Raw genomic sequence first — 16,866 nt, 5'->3', positions numbered from 1 at the left:
TAGTCAAATTTATGAACATTCCTTCCTCCAAAATCAAAGTAATCCCAGATTCCTCTTGAGGTGGAGAGGTGGTATGTGGAAGTGGAGAAGGAGATTTGTACTTCTTATTGCAAATCTTTATATACAATTCTCATTTTTTTGACCAGGTGTACTTATTACTGTTTCAAGAATTAAAAAATAGGAGTTTTTGAGAAAGAGGTATTTCAAGTAACAAAGGAATAGTTAAATAAATTACATGGATATTCACAGGGACAAGTCTTAAAAGATATAGAAATGAAATGGGGGAGAAATGAAAACTTTCATAATTTACTTTGTATTCTTTCATTTACTTTATTACAACGCTCTTACACTGATTTAATTAAAATACTTACCTATTATGAACCCTGAAATACTTAATAAAGTTAAATATTAAATATTTACAAAAGCAAAAAGGTAATACTCTAACATTTATGAACACTGGGATGATTTCAACTATTCACAAACAACCCCAACGTCCACAGACCTATAGAAAGCAGTAACTTTGTTGATACGTGAATTTGAATTATCTACCTTAGAGTGTTTCTTCCATGTAGGAGTGTGTGAGTCTCTAAGCTAGTGAGTCAGGCTGGCTGACTGCCCAGAATCCCAATCTTAACTCTTTTGTTCTCTATATTTTGTAGAGAACAGACTTACTCTTGTGAAATGATTAGAAAAGTATTCTTTTATCACATTTTGTTGGGAACACATTATTTGTTACAATGGTCTTCTTAATAAAGTTATCTTCATACCCACAAAGACTATTGAGTCTACTGTACTTGATATGATATGACTATCAATAACATTAAAGGACTAAGTTTTAAGTAGCTCATCCAGAGTTAGAATTCATATAATCCGTCATATAATTTATTAAGTAAATATAGATTGACAGTTAAAATCAAAGTAAGTCTATTCTATGCCTAAAGAATCAGGGCTTTAAGTAATGTCGCATAAGTTAAGAAGGTAGGAAAATGTTATACTACATATTGCTTTCCGTTAAAAAAAAAAACCAAACAACTCAATATGTTCTGCTTTTTCTATTCCCAAGCCCAAGTTTAAAAATAAAATCATAAAAAAATCTTAAAAAAATAATTATAGGAATTATTTACAGGAAACAACAGGTGTTGGCAAGGATGTGGAGAAAGGGGAGCCCTCTTGCACTGTTGGTGGGAATGCAAACTGGTGCAGCTACTCTGGAAAATAGTATGGTGGTTCCTCAAAAAGTTAAAAATAGAACTACCCTATGACCCAGCAATTACACTACTAGGTAATTACCCAGAAGATACAAAAATACTGATTCAAAGGGGTACATGCATGCCAATGTTTATAGCAGCATTATCAACAATAGTCAAATTATGGAAAGAGCCCAAATATCCATCCACTGATGAATGGATAAAGAAGAGGTGGTATATATCTACAATGGAATATTAGCCATAAAAAAAGAATGAAATCTTGCCATCTGCAACAATGTGGATGAAGCTAGAGAGTACTATGCTAAAAGTGAAATAAGTCAGTCACAGAAAGACAAACACCATGGGATTTCACTTGTACGTGAAATTTAAGAAAAACAGATGAACACAGGGGGAGAAAAAAAGGGAGGCAACCGTAAAACAGACTTTTAACTGTAGAGAACAAACTGAGTTACTGGAGGGGAGATGGGTGGGAGATGGGCTAAGTGGATGATGGGTATTAAAGAGGCCACTTGTGATGAGCGCTGGATGTTATATGTAACTGATAAATCACTAAATTCTGCACCGGAAACTAATATTGCACTGTATGTTAACTAAGAGGAATTTAAACAAAAACTTGAAAAAAGTGAATAAGGGAATCTAATGTACAACATGATGACTGTAGTTAACAGTTTGTGTTATATACTTGAAAGTTGCTAACAGAGTAGATCTTAAATGTTCTCACCACACAGACACAAAAATTAAGTACATGATGTGTTAACTAACCCTATTGTGGTAATCATTTTATAATAGATAAGCGAATTAAATCATCAAGGTAAAAAAAAATTATGGAGTGATTTAAAACCTACACATTAAGTATCAATTCTATGACTATACAGGACACTAAAATGGGACAATTATCAGGTAGGGCCACACTATGAGATAAAGTTTATACAATACTTACTGAGGTATCATAATTTCCAGGTGGAGCAATGTAAGTTACAGTTCCTCTGTTTCGTGGGGGTAACATGATTTTGTGTTTGATGAGTGAGTTCTCATTGACAATTCCATAAATATCTCCACCAGTGATGTGACTACCAACCTAGAGAACAAATGCATTTGCTGTTTAATGTTCAAATAAGCATCAAGCTGTTTAATGTTTAAATAAATGTCAAGTAGATTCATCCTTGCTGCTGCTATTATTTAAATCATTTGCCTCACTCATCAATAAAACATATTAGTTCTATAATTCTTCTAGTACATTTAAAGAAAATTTTAAACTATGCTTCTGTGGTCTATTTTTATTTGACTAAAGTACAAAATAGTTCACTAAACATCCATTTCACATTCTTTCACCAACTTTAGAAACCTTGGTTATAAAGACATACCCGTAGGTTTTTGCAAGGTGTAAAATCCCATTTGACATCTCTGCTAAGAGCGGACACATTTACTCCTCTGGGAATGTAGATACTTTGAGTCTGACTGCTGATATCTGACAAAGGTCTCTGAATACCATCAAAAATGGCGCCCATGATGCCAGGCCCGAGCTCTACTGAGAGGGGTTTACCAGTGCGGAGTACAGGATCTCCAACAGATACACCAGCTAGAAACAGTAGTTGAGGAAAACTCACTATGAAAGTTTAGAGACACTATAAGAAGGAAACACCACAGCTGAACAGGAAATGCTACTTAAGAAGCTAAAACAGAAATTCTCAAACTTTCTTAGTTTGCAACATCCTCAGTGTTTCAGTAACTGTTTCACAGTGACCTATGACAAAAGATATATTTAATAATTCCATTTATTAAATAGTTCTATCCAACCAACTTAATAAATACATATGTCCTAACAACTGTCACTTTAAGAGAAAAATATATAGAGAGATTTAAGGAAAAAAATAGTATTTTAATTTCATTTTTAAATAACATCAGTTCCTCAAATGGGATGTAAGTGCCTATTGGGCACTGTAAAATTTTCAAATCTTAGAATCAGACTGAACGCCTGCTCCACATTTATTTTTGTATGATACCTGCTTTTTAGCTTAACAATCACCAAACACTCAGCTTTGCAAAGATATGACATCACTGACAAAAACATAGTGCGGCTGAATAATGAAAGTGTCTATTAACTGAAGCTACTGGTTCACGTGATGTCTGACAACATGTCTAATATTCCTGTGTTAACCTCAAAAATTTTAAATATCCTGGCACATCAAATGAGTTTGCAGCAGCTGCCCAGTGTGCCTTCTGCACAGTTTGGGAACCACAGAGCTAAAAGCAGAAGCAATACATTGTTGTTTTCTTTTTTTTTTTTTTTACTACCGAGGAATATCAGTCCCCTAGAAAGGATATTAGTACCTGGGCAAAACCTTAAAATCTTAAGAATTAAGAAGTGGTTTTGAAAAGGAAAAGAAGAAAACCTGCACATAAGCACACTGAAACCATGTTGCTCTCACATACTTGTTGACAGGAGTAAAATCAGTACAACTTTTACTGACAGCAACTCAGTAAAATCTATCAAAATTTAAAACGCATAAACCTTGACCCAAGAATCCAACTTCCGTGAATTCACACTATAGTTACACTATAACACTGTTTATAATATATATAGACTAGACACAACCAAAATTTCTATCATTAAAGAGATTAATAAATTATGGTATATTCGTATGATGGAATTCTATGTAGCTGTAAAAAAAAAAAAAGGGGGGCTTCAATGAATTGCTCTAGAAAGATCTCCAAAACGTATTTTAATTTCCAATATGAAACTTTTCAAACCTAGAGCAAAGTTGAAGGAATTTTACAGTGAATTCTTTTATCTACCAGTTAGATCTTACCATTAACATTTTCCTATACTTTATCACATACCTATCCATCTTCCATAATACATATATATATATATATTTTTTTTTTTAGTGTTCCATGATTCATTGTTTGTGCATAACACCCAGTGCTCCATGCAGAACGTGCCCTCCTCAATACCCATCACCAGGCTAACCCATCCTCCCACCCCCCTCCCCTCTAGAACCCTCAGTTTGTTTTTCAGCGTCCATCGTCTCTCATGGTTCTTCTCCCCCTCCGATTTCCCTCCCTTCATTCTTCCCCTCCTGCTACATTCTTCTTCTTCTTTTTTTCTTTCTTAACATATATTGCATTATTTGTTTCAGAGGTACAGATCTGAGATTCAACAGTCTTGCACAATTCACAGCGCTTACCAGAGCACATACCCTCCCCAGAATACATATATTTTTAAGTAAAAAAAGCAAGGTGTAGAACAATGCATATAATATGTGGTCTTTTGGGAAAAAAGGTTAGAAAAATAACATATTTATATTTGTTCATATATGCAATTAACAAACTAGAAGGATATACAATAAAAGGATTTAATAAAAATGGCTGCATGCATGCATGTGTGTTTTGAAAATTGGCCAGATATAGGATGACAATGGTGGAGAGGGTTGTCACTGTATACGTGTTCATTTGTTTTTATTTTAAGTCTTCAAACCACATAAAAGATTGAAAGATAAAGCTAACATTAGGAAAAAAACCCTTAAAAAATCCTTTTAATTAGTCATGATTTCATAGCTACAAAGACTTCTAATTTTATTTCAATTTTCAGATGATTTTATTTTGATTTAGCACCCTAGTACTCAGAGAGAGCAGTTACCTGAAAAAATGTATTTTATTATGGCAAAAAGTATTAAGTAAAGCTTAATTAAATAGCCAAAGAACTAATGCTGCCCCTATATTTATAGCAACATTATTTACAATAGCCAAGATATGTAAGTAACCTAAGTGTCCACTGATAGATTAATGGAAAAAGACAATGTAGCATGTGTGTGTGTGTGTGTGTGTGTGTGTGTGTATAGAATATTGTGGCATATGTATATAGAGAGAATATACTGTGTTTTATATATATACACACGTTATATTACACAATAAAATATTACTCAGCCACAAAAAAAACAATGAAATCTTGCCATTCGCGACAACATGGGTGGACCTAGAAGGTCCGTGAAATAAGTGAGACAGAGAAATATAGAGAAAAACAAATACCATATAATTTCACTTACGTGTGGAATCTAGAAAACAAAACAAATGAACAAACAAAAACAGAGACAGATTCATTAAATACAGAGAACAACCTAGTGGTTGCCAGAGGGGAGAAGGTTGGGTGGATGGGCGAAATAGGTGAAGGATATTAAGAGGTACAAACTTCTAGTTATAAAATAAATTAGTCATGGGGATAAAAAGGTACAGCATGGGGAATATAGTCAATAATACTGTAATAACTGTAACTCTGTTACAATAACAGAGGGGAACTACACTTACCATGGTGAGCATTTCATAAAGCATGTAATTGTCAAATCCCTACGTTATATACCTGAAACTAATATAATATTGTATGTCAACTCTACTTCAATAAAAATTTTTTTTTTTTTTTTTTTTTTTTAAAGATTTTATTTATTTTTTTGACAGAGAGAGACATAGCGAGAGCAGGAACACAAGCAGGGGGAGTGGGAGAGGGAGAAGCAGGCTTCCGCAGAGCAGGGAGCCCGATGCGGGACTCGATCCCAGGACCCTGGGACCATGACCTGAGCTGAAGGCAGACGCTTAACGACTGAGCCACCCAGGCGCCCTCAATAAAAATTTTTAAAAAATAATAATAAATAAGAAGAATTAATGCTGATCTTGAGCATCAATTTAAGTAAAACATATAAGTTAAAAAAAAGTGGTTCCTCTTCGCAAAGCCTAACACGTTATCTCTTTTTCATAGAAAACTGAAAATAAATACTATGTTTAAAAGCCAAAAGTATGATAATCAAACAAGTAGTAAAGATTCCCTAGTGCTAAAGCTATAATGTAACATGTCATCCAGCATTATTTATTAGGATAAAGAGTAGTGACTGATTTATTTATGAATTTTCTATTTTAAATGGAATTTTAACCATATAAATCGATGTTATTCTGTTTATGCTTTCCTCTACAGTATGTGTCACTCTTAAGAAAAATGGAACTGGAGGGCATTTTGCTGAGCGAAATAAGTCAATCAGAGAAAGACATGTATCATATGATCTCACTGATATGAGGAATTCTTAATCTCAGGAAACAAACTGAGGGTTGCTGGAGTGGTGGGGGGTGGGAGGGATGGGGTGGCTGGGTGATAGACATTGGGGAGGGTATGTGCTATGGTGAGCGCTGTGAATTGTCTAAGACTGTTGAATCACAGATCTGTACCTCTGAAACAAATAATACATTATATGTTAAAAAAAAAAAAGAAGAAGAAGAAGATAGCAGGAAGGGAAAAATGAAGGGGGGGAATCGGAGGGGGAGAGGAACCATGAGAGACTATGGACTCTGAGAAACAAACTGAGGGTTCTAGAGGGGAGGGGGGTGGGGGGATGGGTTAGCCTGGTGATGGGTATTAAAGAGGGCACGTACTGCATGGAGCACTGGGTGTTATACGCAAACAATGAATCATGGAACACTACATCAAAAACTAATGATGTAATGTATGGTGATTAATATAACATAATAAAATAAAATTAAAAAAAAAAGAAAAGAAAAATTGTAATTGGTTTCCCGTGTTTGTGAACTACCAAAATAGTAAGAGCAATGAAAGTTCAGAAGATAATACTAATTTCTTAAAATAAGATCATTAATTCCTAGTATCTTTTCTGAAATTCCTGTGTAAGTCAGGTTTCTTTACAACACCCAACATTTCATGCTTTTGATACTATTGGTTGTTGCTGCTTCCACCTCTGCCATAAATCCTTAAATTCTGACTTGTACAAAGTGGCAAGAAATTGAACCAAGAAAGGATACAAGTCTCTTCATACACCTGGATAGTAGCCATGTCACCCTCCAATCGGATAATCTCTCCAACCAGCTCACTGTGGCCCACTCTCACCAGCTCATACATGGCTGCACCTGCCATGTCACAGGCTGTAACCACTGAAAAGAACAAATGAATATTTGGCAACTTAAGATTCTGTGAATAGTTACAGATAATTGAAATATCTGATTAATCCAATAATACATCTCTCTCACATATTAAGAAAAATAAAATACCCGCTAAGAAACATATATACAGTTTCACAAAAATATGCATTTTTAGCATACTATATACAGGTAAACAAAATAAATTTGTTAGGCTAAAGCTTATTCATTTCATTTACATAATACGTATGAAAATTATTTTCAAAAAATCTGAAGTTCTATATGGCAAACTCTTACCTAGCAGCATTGAGACACATTTTGATCAACACAAGTTGCTATAAAACATGGAATGATGGATTTGGGAACAATAAAAATTTTTTTTTTTTTTTTTTTTTTTTTTAAGATTTTATTTATTTATTTATTAGAGAGCGAGCGAGAGAGGAACAGCATGAGGGAGGAGAGGGTCAGAGGGAGAAGCAGGCTCCCCGCTGAGCCGGGAGCCCGATGTGGGACTCGATCCCAGGACCCTGGGATCATGACCCGAGCCGAAGGCAGTCGCTTAACCAACTGAGCCACCCAGGCGCCCCAACAATAAAAAATTTTTTAAACTAAAACTGGCACAAGAGCTTTAGCTAGTAGCATGGTAGAATGCCACAGAATTATCAGTTTGCTGTGCTGTCACCATTCCTTTGAGAAATAATATTTAAAATAACATCTTTATTTTCATTTCTAACACTTCATATTAGTGGTTCTTAAAACTCTTCTGGGACAAGGACCCCTTTGATAAACTAATGACAGCTCTTCCTAGAAAAACTCACATATGCATCTAAAAATTTTTTTTCAGGGGCACCTGGCTCAGTTGGCAGAGCATGCAACTCCCGATCTTGGGGTTGTGAGTTCGAGCCCCATGTTGGGTGTAGAGATTACCTAGAACATAAATCTTTAAAAAATAATAATACTTTTTTTTTCACAGACCTTTCATCCTTTCATAAGGATGTTTATAATCAGTCATCACCACTGGGTGAAGTCCTGATTAAGAATCCTTATTTCTTATAAATACTGAACCAGAATTTCTACTTACTTTTAGATCATGTTGTCTAGTAAGTAAAAGTTATTTTTCTGGGAGGCAGGGAAAGTCGTACATTTTCAGATATGTGTAGGAATAACTGTATTTTTAATATTTAGCCTTCTGATACAATTAATTAGAACTATGTATTAGGTAATATTCAAGTAGAAACCATTAAAGTATTAATATTTAATTAACTTGGGTTAGAACAATGAAGATTTGTTAATTTCATAAATATTTACCTCTATATCTACTATGTAAGAATAATTAAGATGAACTGAAATGAAAGAAACAACTAAAATTTTATTTTATTATTTTTTAAGTGGGGGGAAGGGAGAGGAAGAGAGAGAATCTTTTTTTTTTTTTTTAAGATTTTATTTATTTACTTGACAGAGAGCGAGCACAAGCAGGGAGAGTGGCAGGCAGAGGGAGAGGGAGAAGCAGGCTCCTCGCAGAGCAAGGGAAGCCTGATGTGGGACTCGATCCCAGGACCCCGGGATCATGACCTGAGCCGAAGGCAGTCGCTTAAGCAACTGAGCCACCCAGGCGCCCGGAAGAGAGAGAATCTGAAGCAGGCTCCCCACCCGGCATGGAGCCTGACTCCGGGCTCAATCTCACAACCCTGAGATCATGACCCGAGCCAAAATCAAGAGTTCGACACTTAAGTGACTAAGCCACTCAGGTGCCCCTAAAATTTTAAATCATATTTCATAAGCCCCAAAGTATGCCATTTCTCTATCATTTTATTAAGTACTTAAGAATAATAAATAGGTTCCAGGAGCAGTTAACTACAAGTTTCAGAAAAATATTTTTACCTAAACTCTTTTGATGGTGTTCTTTTTTGTCTTTTCCCTAAAAATTCTTGAGTGTTGCCCGACTTTCCTAAAGACCCCTCTGATCATCAAGGGGAAAACTGTTTCTCAGAATGGCAAGAGGTTGAAAACAGTGAAATGTATTTTTGCCAATGAGTTCATGTTCAAACACCAAGTTCTAAGCTATAGAAGCTTCAGAGGGAGAAATAAACACTGTGATTGACTGACTTCATTTGCATAAACACCCAAAAAAGGTGATCACCTCTACTGTGATTAAAACAAAAAAGCCTACAGCATGAGGTTTATAAAAAGACATAAGGAAAAATATTCATGGCACTAAGGATTATAAATCAATGAGCAGGTTTACCTATGGAAAACTGTGAATCATATTTTGCAGTTGGAATAAAATGAATACTAGAATGAGATTTATCATTTAAAATGCAATACTCCAAGTTTTGGCAGAATAAACAAAGTTTTTAAACTGCTTTCTATTGCTCTCACGTCATAAAACTTCTTTCCCACAGATAGCTAGTTATGCAATATCTGAAATTAACGTTCAGAGAGATTTAAATATACAAAGAGCCAAGGATGATATTGTTGAGAAATGCTCTGAAAAAAATTATTTCAGTTCAAATGACATAAACATATATTTACTGAATGCCCATTATCTGTAAGGTATTACATACTAAAAACTATAAACTTTATATAGCCTTTTTACCTCAGATTTAACAAAAAAAATCAAGACCTATCTAAAACTCTGAACACCAATTATACATTTACATAATAAATAGGATGTCACAAATTAGTGCCCAATAATTATCAAATTAAGATAATGAATGCCAGAGAAGCTCTTATGATGGAGGTATTACCACATTCTTATAGCAACTATGAAATCTTTTAGGGACAAATAGAACTTATACAGGTAAACAGAAACCTGTGTATTTTACCCAAAAAACCTTGAAAAGACATTAATTGAAGTTAGGAATCTTTACTATTGAGATTATTACATATTACTTACCAGGTCCTGAGACCCCATGCACATAACCAAACGTGCTTTCTTTATCTTCATCAAGTATTTTGGGTAGCTTGGAGAAATCCATCATGTTAATTTACCTATGGTTTAAAAAAAAAAAAGTTATAATTACAAACCTGAAAGCAAAAGAACTGACATAAGTAGTCAACTCTCATCATTGGTCTATTCTTGAGCTATTACCACTTTTTCAGAGTAAAATATAAAATTCTTAAAATTTGGTTAAAGTACCTCATTCCTGGATGGTCTACAGTTATTAAAATTCAAAATTACATATTCCTATGCAAAGTATTCCAGAGAATATACCAAGGAGCATAATAAACAACATGAAGTCTTTCCAATGGCTTATCCAGCCCTATAACATCTTGTCCCCCTGCCATTACCACTCTAAGATCCTCTCCAGCTACTCTTCCCCTTAATCATTCTGGATACACATACTGAACTCTTTGCCATTTCTCAAAAACATATACATTCTGCCCCAGGATCTTTGTACTTGTTCCGCTGCCTGGAGTATTCTTCTCCCAGATAGCCACTCCTATCCCTCTTTCAGGTCTAAATGTTGCCTTCTCTGAGGCGGTTCTCTGGCCATCTATTGAAAATTGCAACATACCTCTCTCCTTCCCTGCTTTACTCTTCACCATCTGACAAATTATATCTTACAATAAAAAAATTTTTTAATGTATTATCTATCTTTATAATTTTTCTGACAGGTATCTTACAATATCTTACCCACCTTTATAACTTTTCTGACAAATTATATCTTACAATAAAAAAATTTTTAATGTATTATCTATCTATAATTTTTTTGGAAGCAATTTTCCTTTTTCTTCTTCTTTTTTTTTAAAGCAGAACACAGAGCAGTTTAAAAAATTCAGTTCAACTTATTTATGGGCGTGCAATCTCAAAAAAACCCCAAAGAATGAACTATTCAAGTCCAAACAGAAAACTGGTTGCAGATGTCAAAGTAGAAAGTTTATTTCTGATTGCTGGTCTAACTTAATAATTATTGGCAATTTAATAAGGGAGATAAAAATACATGTGCATATAAAAAGCTAATAATGTCCCCAAACAACCATAAAGTAAGGGTAACAGATCAATATGTAACTGAGTACCAAATAATACACACTTATTTACTAAAATTACAAAGATTAGAATGTTTAGGGAAGACTTCTTGAAGGTCAGGTAGAATTAGCATAAACTACGAAAAGGAGGACAGCAAAGGCATTCCAGGTGGGGGAAATAACAAGAACAAAAGAATGGAAACAAAATTTGCAGGAACAGTTAACAGACCAGTCTGACCAGAATAAAAGGTTTATATTAAGGCAACAGTGAAAAATAAGGATGCAAAGGTAGACAGACTAATGTGTGGGTCTTGAAATGAATACCAAGTGGACTTTAGCCTATAAACAATAGGAAACAACCAAGGTGGAACTATTATGAGAAGGATGATGTTTAATTCAACTAACAGATTAAAGTAGGGGAGGGAATGCAGGCAAGATGAGAAGTTGAAAAGCTCTGGAAACTTATGGCTTGAGTGTCAATGGAATTCAATTTATTAAATGTTTATTGAGCTCCTACCTTGAAAAGGCACTGTGTTGAACTTAGGGAACTTAGGGACTAAGGACTGTGAATAAAAGGAGCTTTCACTGGCTTTAAACAAATGTACTATAAAGCAAAATGACTTTAGTGTTCAAAATCACAACACACTGGGCATGAGTAGTATAGTGGTGGAGCACAGCTGCCTTCCAAAATGACAACACACTGGGAACAGAGGAGAACTTGATTCAGATGTGGGACAAGTGCAAACCAATATGGATGAGGTAAGGGGAACAGGTAAGTGGAAAGTAAGTTTTGAGGCTGACTAAGTTGAGTCCAGACAGAAAGAATACAGAAAGAAAAAGTAAAAACAAACCTTGAGATCTGGGGATTAATTCAAGCAGGGCTGAGTATTGTTTTTGTCTTTCTGGAGCCACTGAAGGATCACTACGGAAACATATACTCCATGCGGCACAATTTGTAATCCATTAACCAAGATATGAAAGAATTGGGGAGGAGAGTGTAGCAATGAAGTCATTAACAGTGGAGTTCTGGCTTGGTACACTCTGTGGCTTCAGAAGGGGAATGGTGGATAAGGCTAACAAGGAAGAGCTGAGTGATTAAAGAAACAAGTATGAGTGAAAACAAAGATGAAAACCACATGGAGATACAGGAAACTTGCAAGTGAGAAGCATATGATCAAAGGGTCAAGAAAAGTACCAAGAACTTAAACATGGCATCGGTGATAGGTAGAGACTATCAAGGCTGGTAATTTATTGATAAAGGGTAGGGTATACTTATATCCACTGGAAACAATGGAACTGAATTAGAAAGAAAAAAATAAACCAGATACCACAGTGACAAGTGTCACAATAAAAGAGACAAAGATTGTTGTGTTCTCAATAGGAAAATTAAACTGGAATAAGGGCAGTTGAGGGAGGAAGTAAAGAAAAGGGGAAATTGGTTTACTAGGATTTTCCAGCTTCCTTAAGATGTAGAAAAAGGGACTGTTAAGTAAGCAGCTATGGAACTGCAAAAGACTGGAATATAAAAAGAACAAATTTTTCTAGAAACCACTTAGATAACAAGAAAAAAACAAAGTTTAGTGACAAACATTTCTTTGGGAAATGGGCTGGGCAAAGTCTTCAAAGAAATAGTGAACAAACAAATGAGGTCAAATTTTAATCTTCAGAAAAAGAAATTTTCAAAGTCAGAAGACAACGTGATAATCACAGTCTAACTTCTTCCTCAAATACGGATATTTCCTACATAGCATGCATGATACATGGTCACCTGCCGATTAAAGTGGAAATAGCATGAAATTTTGAGTCAGCAGACTTTAGACACCCTGGTTCTACCAGTGACATGCTGCAGGAGGATCTGGACAAATCAAAATCTCTTCGTATCTTCATTTGAAAAGTAATAATGCTAATACCTACCCCACAGTTGTGACTGAATTACAAATTTGCTGAATGTTCCTTGTGAAATGTAAAATGCTTACAAGAATTTCATCAGTAATACCACTATTTAAGTAGGGCTTCAATGTTGAAAAAGCCATTTTGTTTTTAAAAAATCTCCTCTTAGTGTCTTATATCCCACATAAATCTACTTCTCCATTGCTTCTACCCTCTGGCCCTATTTCTTCCAACCACTGTAGCCACACAGAGGATGTCCCTCTCCCAAGGAAATTCTCTGTAGTGCCTTTAACTCTCAAAAAATTTTTTCAGCTCTTTCTCTCCTGAGGCTACTCTTTTCTGGAAGGATTTCAAAATATCAATGTTTGTTTTATTTATTTATTTTTAAAGATTCTGTTTATTTGAGAGAGAGAGAGAGAGCACATGAGCGGGGTGGGGGGGGGGGGGGGGAGCAGTGGGAGAGGGACAAGCAGACTCTGTGCTGAGCGTGGAGCCTGATCCCACGACCCAACCCAGAGGATCACAACATGAGCCAAAATCAAGAGTCAGATGCTCAACCAACCGAGCCACCCAGGTGCTCCTCAATGTTTCTTTTAAAGGGGAGCAAATAAAATAAAAAATAACATTCTAAATGTTATGCAAGTAAGAACTGAAGTGTACCATTTCATCTGTCCTGGCTGCTTCTTTTAATTAAAACAGAGACCAAGACTTTTGAGTCAGAAAGATTGAGTTTGAATTTATAAATTACATCCTCAGGCAAATCAAATTCTTTCAAACTTCTGAACCTCAGTTTCATCTGTAAAATCTAATGGGGTTGTTGCATGGTGCCTAAAAGTAAGCCTAACAGAAAAGTAATGGTGATGACTACTAACTGTATTCTGTTAATACAAGCTAATCTTGCCTAATTTCCAAAAAGTACCTAGTATATTCCTACCTTCCTGTTACTTGAACCAAATCTAGTCACTTGGCTCGTTTTTTTCTTAGCTATCAAGTGTATATTACCGTAACTTTTTTAAAACTAAATAGATTTTAAGCATCGAAGATGTGCCAGGTGCTATGTGTTACAGGTTGAAAATATAAAATATAATGGAGTAATAAGACACAATCTCTCCCCCAAGGAACTTCTGGCCTGGTGGGATATAAAGGCAAACAGGTAGTTACAATAAGTGACACATGTGCTCTCATAGGAGCTGTCAGGCTGATTTGGAAGAGCATAAAGCAAAGGCATCAAACCTGGACTTGGGCAGGACAGGAATGACTTAGAACAGGGTAAGCAGAGTCTTGAAGGATAAACAAGGAGACATGATTCAGTAGAGCTTCTTCATAGATGATTCAAATCTTCCAGGGTTCATGAAGGTATTCTGGAGAGAGTTCATGAGGCAATACAGGTATCTGTTCTAATTTTTTAAAATAAGTATTTATATACGTTCCCTTTAAAACAACAGTGAGAACTTCCAAATGTATGAGCAATGATTAGTGGAAATCAAAGGGGTTATTCATGATTCAGCTGCCTTGCGGGTTTATCACTCAGCTGAATAATTCTAGCCACCACGGAAACTAATGATTCTATAGTTCAACTGTATTATTTTTAGGCACATATTATTTAATTTATGCCAAAGACAGCAGACAATAGAAACAGTGACATCAAACTAATAAGAGAATTAAGAGCCTAAATAATAATTCTATAAATTTAGAGATGCTTTCACCAGATCCACAAACCTGCATTCATCTGTTTAATATTCTTTTATAGCAAATCAAGATGATTCTACTTTTTAAAAAGTCAATGTTAAGAGGAGAAATATATGATAATGATTATGTGTAACTTAGCTTTTTCTACTCCATTGTGTTACATGCAGAGAAGTGGTTGCAAATACATCCCCAAAACAGCTCTTAATACATCTTTCAGGACAAAGTAAGAAAATTATGAAAACATGAGTTTTTAAAATGTAAAATGCAGGAATTCCCAGGAGTTCTGTCCATTTTGATGTTTTAACACAGTTAAATTTTAATCTCGGCTCCAGCAACTCAAACCTTTCCGCTTGCTGTGCACCTGCCTGGAAAGTGTTTCCTCACTCCCAGAAATAGTCCCCCTGTTCCCATTGTCATCCTCAATGCTCTTACCCTGCTTTTCTTCATAGCAACTACCTGAAAGAATATAATTTTTCTTTTTAATTCACTTTTTTATTACCTGTGTCACTACCTACAATGCAAGTTTCATGAGGGCAAAGAAAACAATGCCTGGGCAAAGAAAATAAGCACTCAGTGAATAGTTACTTAATAACTTCATACCCACTAATACCACTTCCATTTTACAAATGGGAAACCCAAGCAATGGAGATTTAAGTAACTTTGCCCAAGATCCCAAAATTGGCAAGCTTTACAGGTAGGATTTGAACCTCAGCAGTCTGACTCAAATGCCCATGCTCCCTAAGCCCTGCACTCTCTGCCTCAATTAACTAGGCTGATTTCTATCGTTTGCATCTAAACAATCTTATATGGTAGGAAGGACAATAGTCTCTGCCTCCAGGCAACAGTGTTATCAAATTAGACAGGAAGATGCAGCATCCAGATTCTCCTTCAAGAAAGGACAGGGAGTATTGTCAGCGGACAGCCAGTAGCTGTCACTCCTTCAGGGTTGGCCTCAGATGCAGAGAGCTGCCTGGCCAACATTCACATCCTTCGCTGGCCACCTGCACCTGGTGACCAAACAAAGCGGAGGTATAAAGACCCAGCCATGTCAACCAGATGTGGGATACTCTCACAAGTAATACTCACTCCAGATCTCCCCACAGGGTCAGCTAAGGCTTTTCCAGGCTTGAATTGGATTTCAACTTCTCTGCCCAATTAGGCGTCTGCCCCCTTCCTTTCACATGTGTTGATCCCTAACCAACATCTTATACAATAGACTCTTTTTTGGCATCTGATTCCAGAGAACCCAAAATGCTCAAATAATGAAGAAAGTGAATAATTACTCCCTGGATAACTAAAATTTAGACTCTCACTTGAACCACAATGATCTTTGGCCTGTTTTCTTAGTTATCTTGTAACTAGTTATTCTGCAAAGGAGGAAAGAAATACAAAAGTGGCTTTAGAAAGTAGGGCACTTAGGACAATGCTTGGGCTAAGTCAAGCAACTGACATAGACGTCAGGTCCCCATACAACCAAAGCCTTAGTTTCTTCCAGAACTTGCTTTTTGTCCTTCAACATAAAACTTAGAACCCATCATCAGTAGTTATAGGAACAGAAGTCCCAATTAAGAGTTTTTTTAACTCTTTATTTAACTTCTAAAGTATTTTTTCTGATAGAGTTGGAAAATATGTTTTCCAGGTCCAGAAGTTTTTGGCTCCAGCTTCTTAACACTTAAACACTTTGAGAAACTTCCATGGACTGCTCCAAGGTGATAAGCTTTTTGAACATTAAATTTTCAATTCCCACAGCACTGAGATAAGGGTTCCCATTGTACTTCTAAAGCTTTTTCACCAAAGCACTCCAGTAGGGGAAAAACAAGTAAACAGTGAATAAATACCCCTCTATCTCCTCCCAATCTTGACAGAGAACAGGATATTATAGCTTTCTACTGTAAGCAGGGAAAGTTCTTTTTTTTAGAGAGAGAGAGAGAATGCACGCGCTTTCTCTCTCTCTCTCTCTCTCTGAGTGAGCGGGGGGCGGGGGAGGCATGCAGAGAGAGGGAGAGAGAGAATCTTAAGCAGGCTCCATGTTCAGCACTGAGCCTGAAGCAGAGCTCCATCTCAAGACCCTGAGATCATGACGGAAGCCGAATCAAGAGTTGGATACTTAACCAACTGAGACACCCAGGCACCCCCAGAAAAATGTCTTTGTATGCTCTTGTACATTCTCTTAATCCAAGCAAGTTTTGCACTCTAT

At 35.9% G+C, this 16,866-nt stretch overlaps 1 protein-coding gene across 1 annotated transcript in view; it reads right to left on the bottom strand.

Annotated features, from left to right (window-relative positions):
- Positions 1–16,866, bottom strand: part of ATP6V1A (ATPase H+ transporting V1 subunit A) — a 60,374-nt gene that overhangs the window by 21,481 nt on the left and 22,027 nt on the right. The window contains exons 2-5 of the mRNA XM_032406560.1: positions 10,018–10,112; positions 7,008–7,136; positions 2,573–2,787; positions 2,149–2,286 (exon numbers count right to left, since the gene is read on the bottom strand). Of these exons, the coding sequence (XP_032262451.1) occupies positions 2,149–2,286; positions 2,573–2,787; positions 7,008–7,136; positions 10,018–10,102 (567 nt within the window). The 5' untranslated portion in view covers positions 10,103–10,112. The remainder of the gene's footprint in view (positions 1–2,148; positions 2,287–2,572; positions 2,788–7,007; positions 7,137–10,017; positions 10,113–16,866) is intronic.

Source organism: Phoca vitulina, unplaced genomic scaffold (genome assembly GCF_004348235.1).
Source record: "Phoca vitulina isolate PV1807 unplaced genomic scaffold, GSC_HSeal_1.0 scaffold8, whole genome shotgun sequence".
Taxonomy (NCBI): Eukaryota; Metazoa; Chordata; class Mammalia; order Carnivora; family Phocidae; genus Phoca; species Phoca vitulina.
This window is presented reverse-complemented; position numbering and strand designations above follow the sequence as displayed.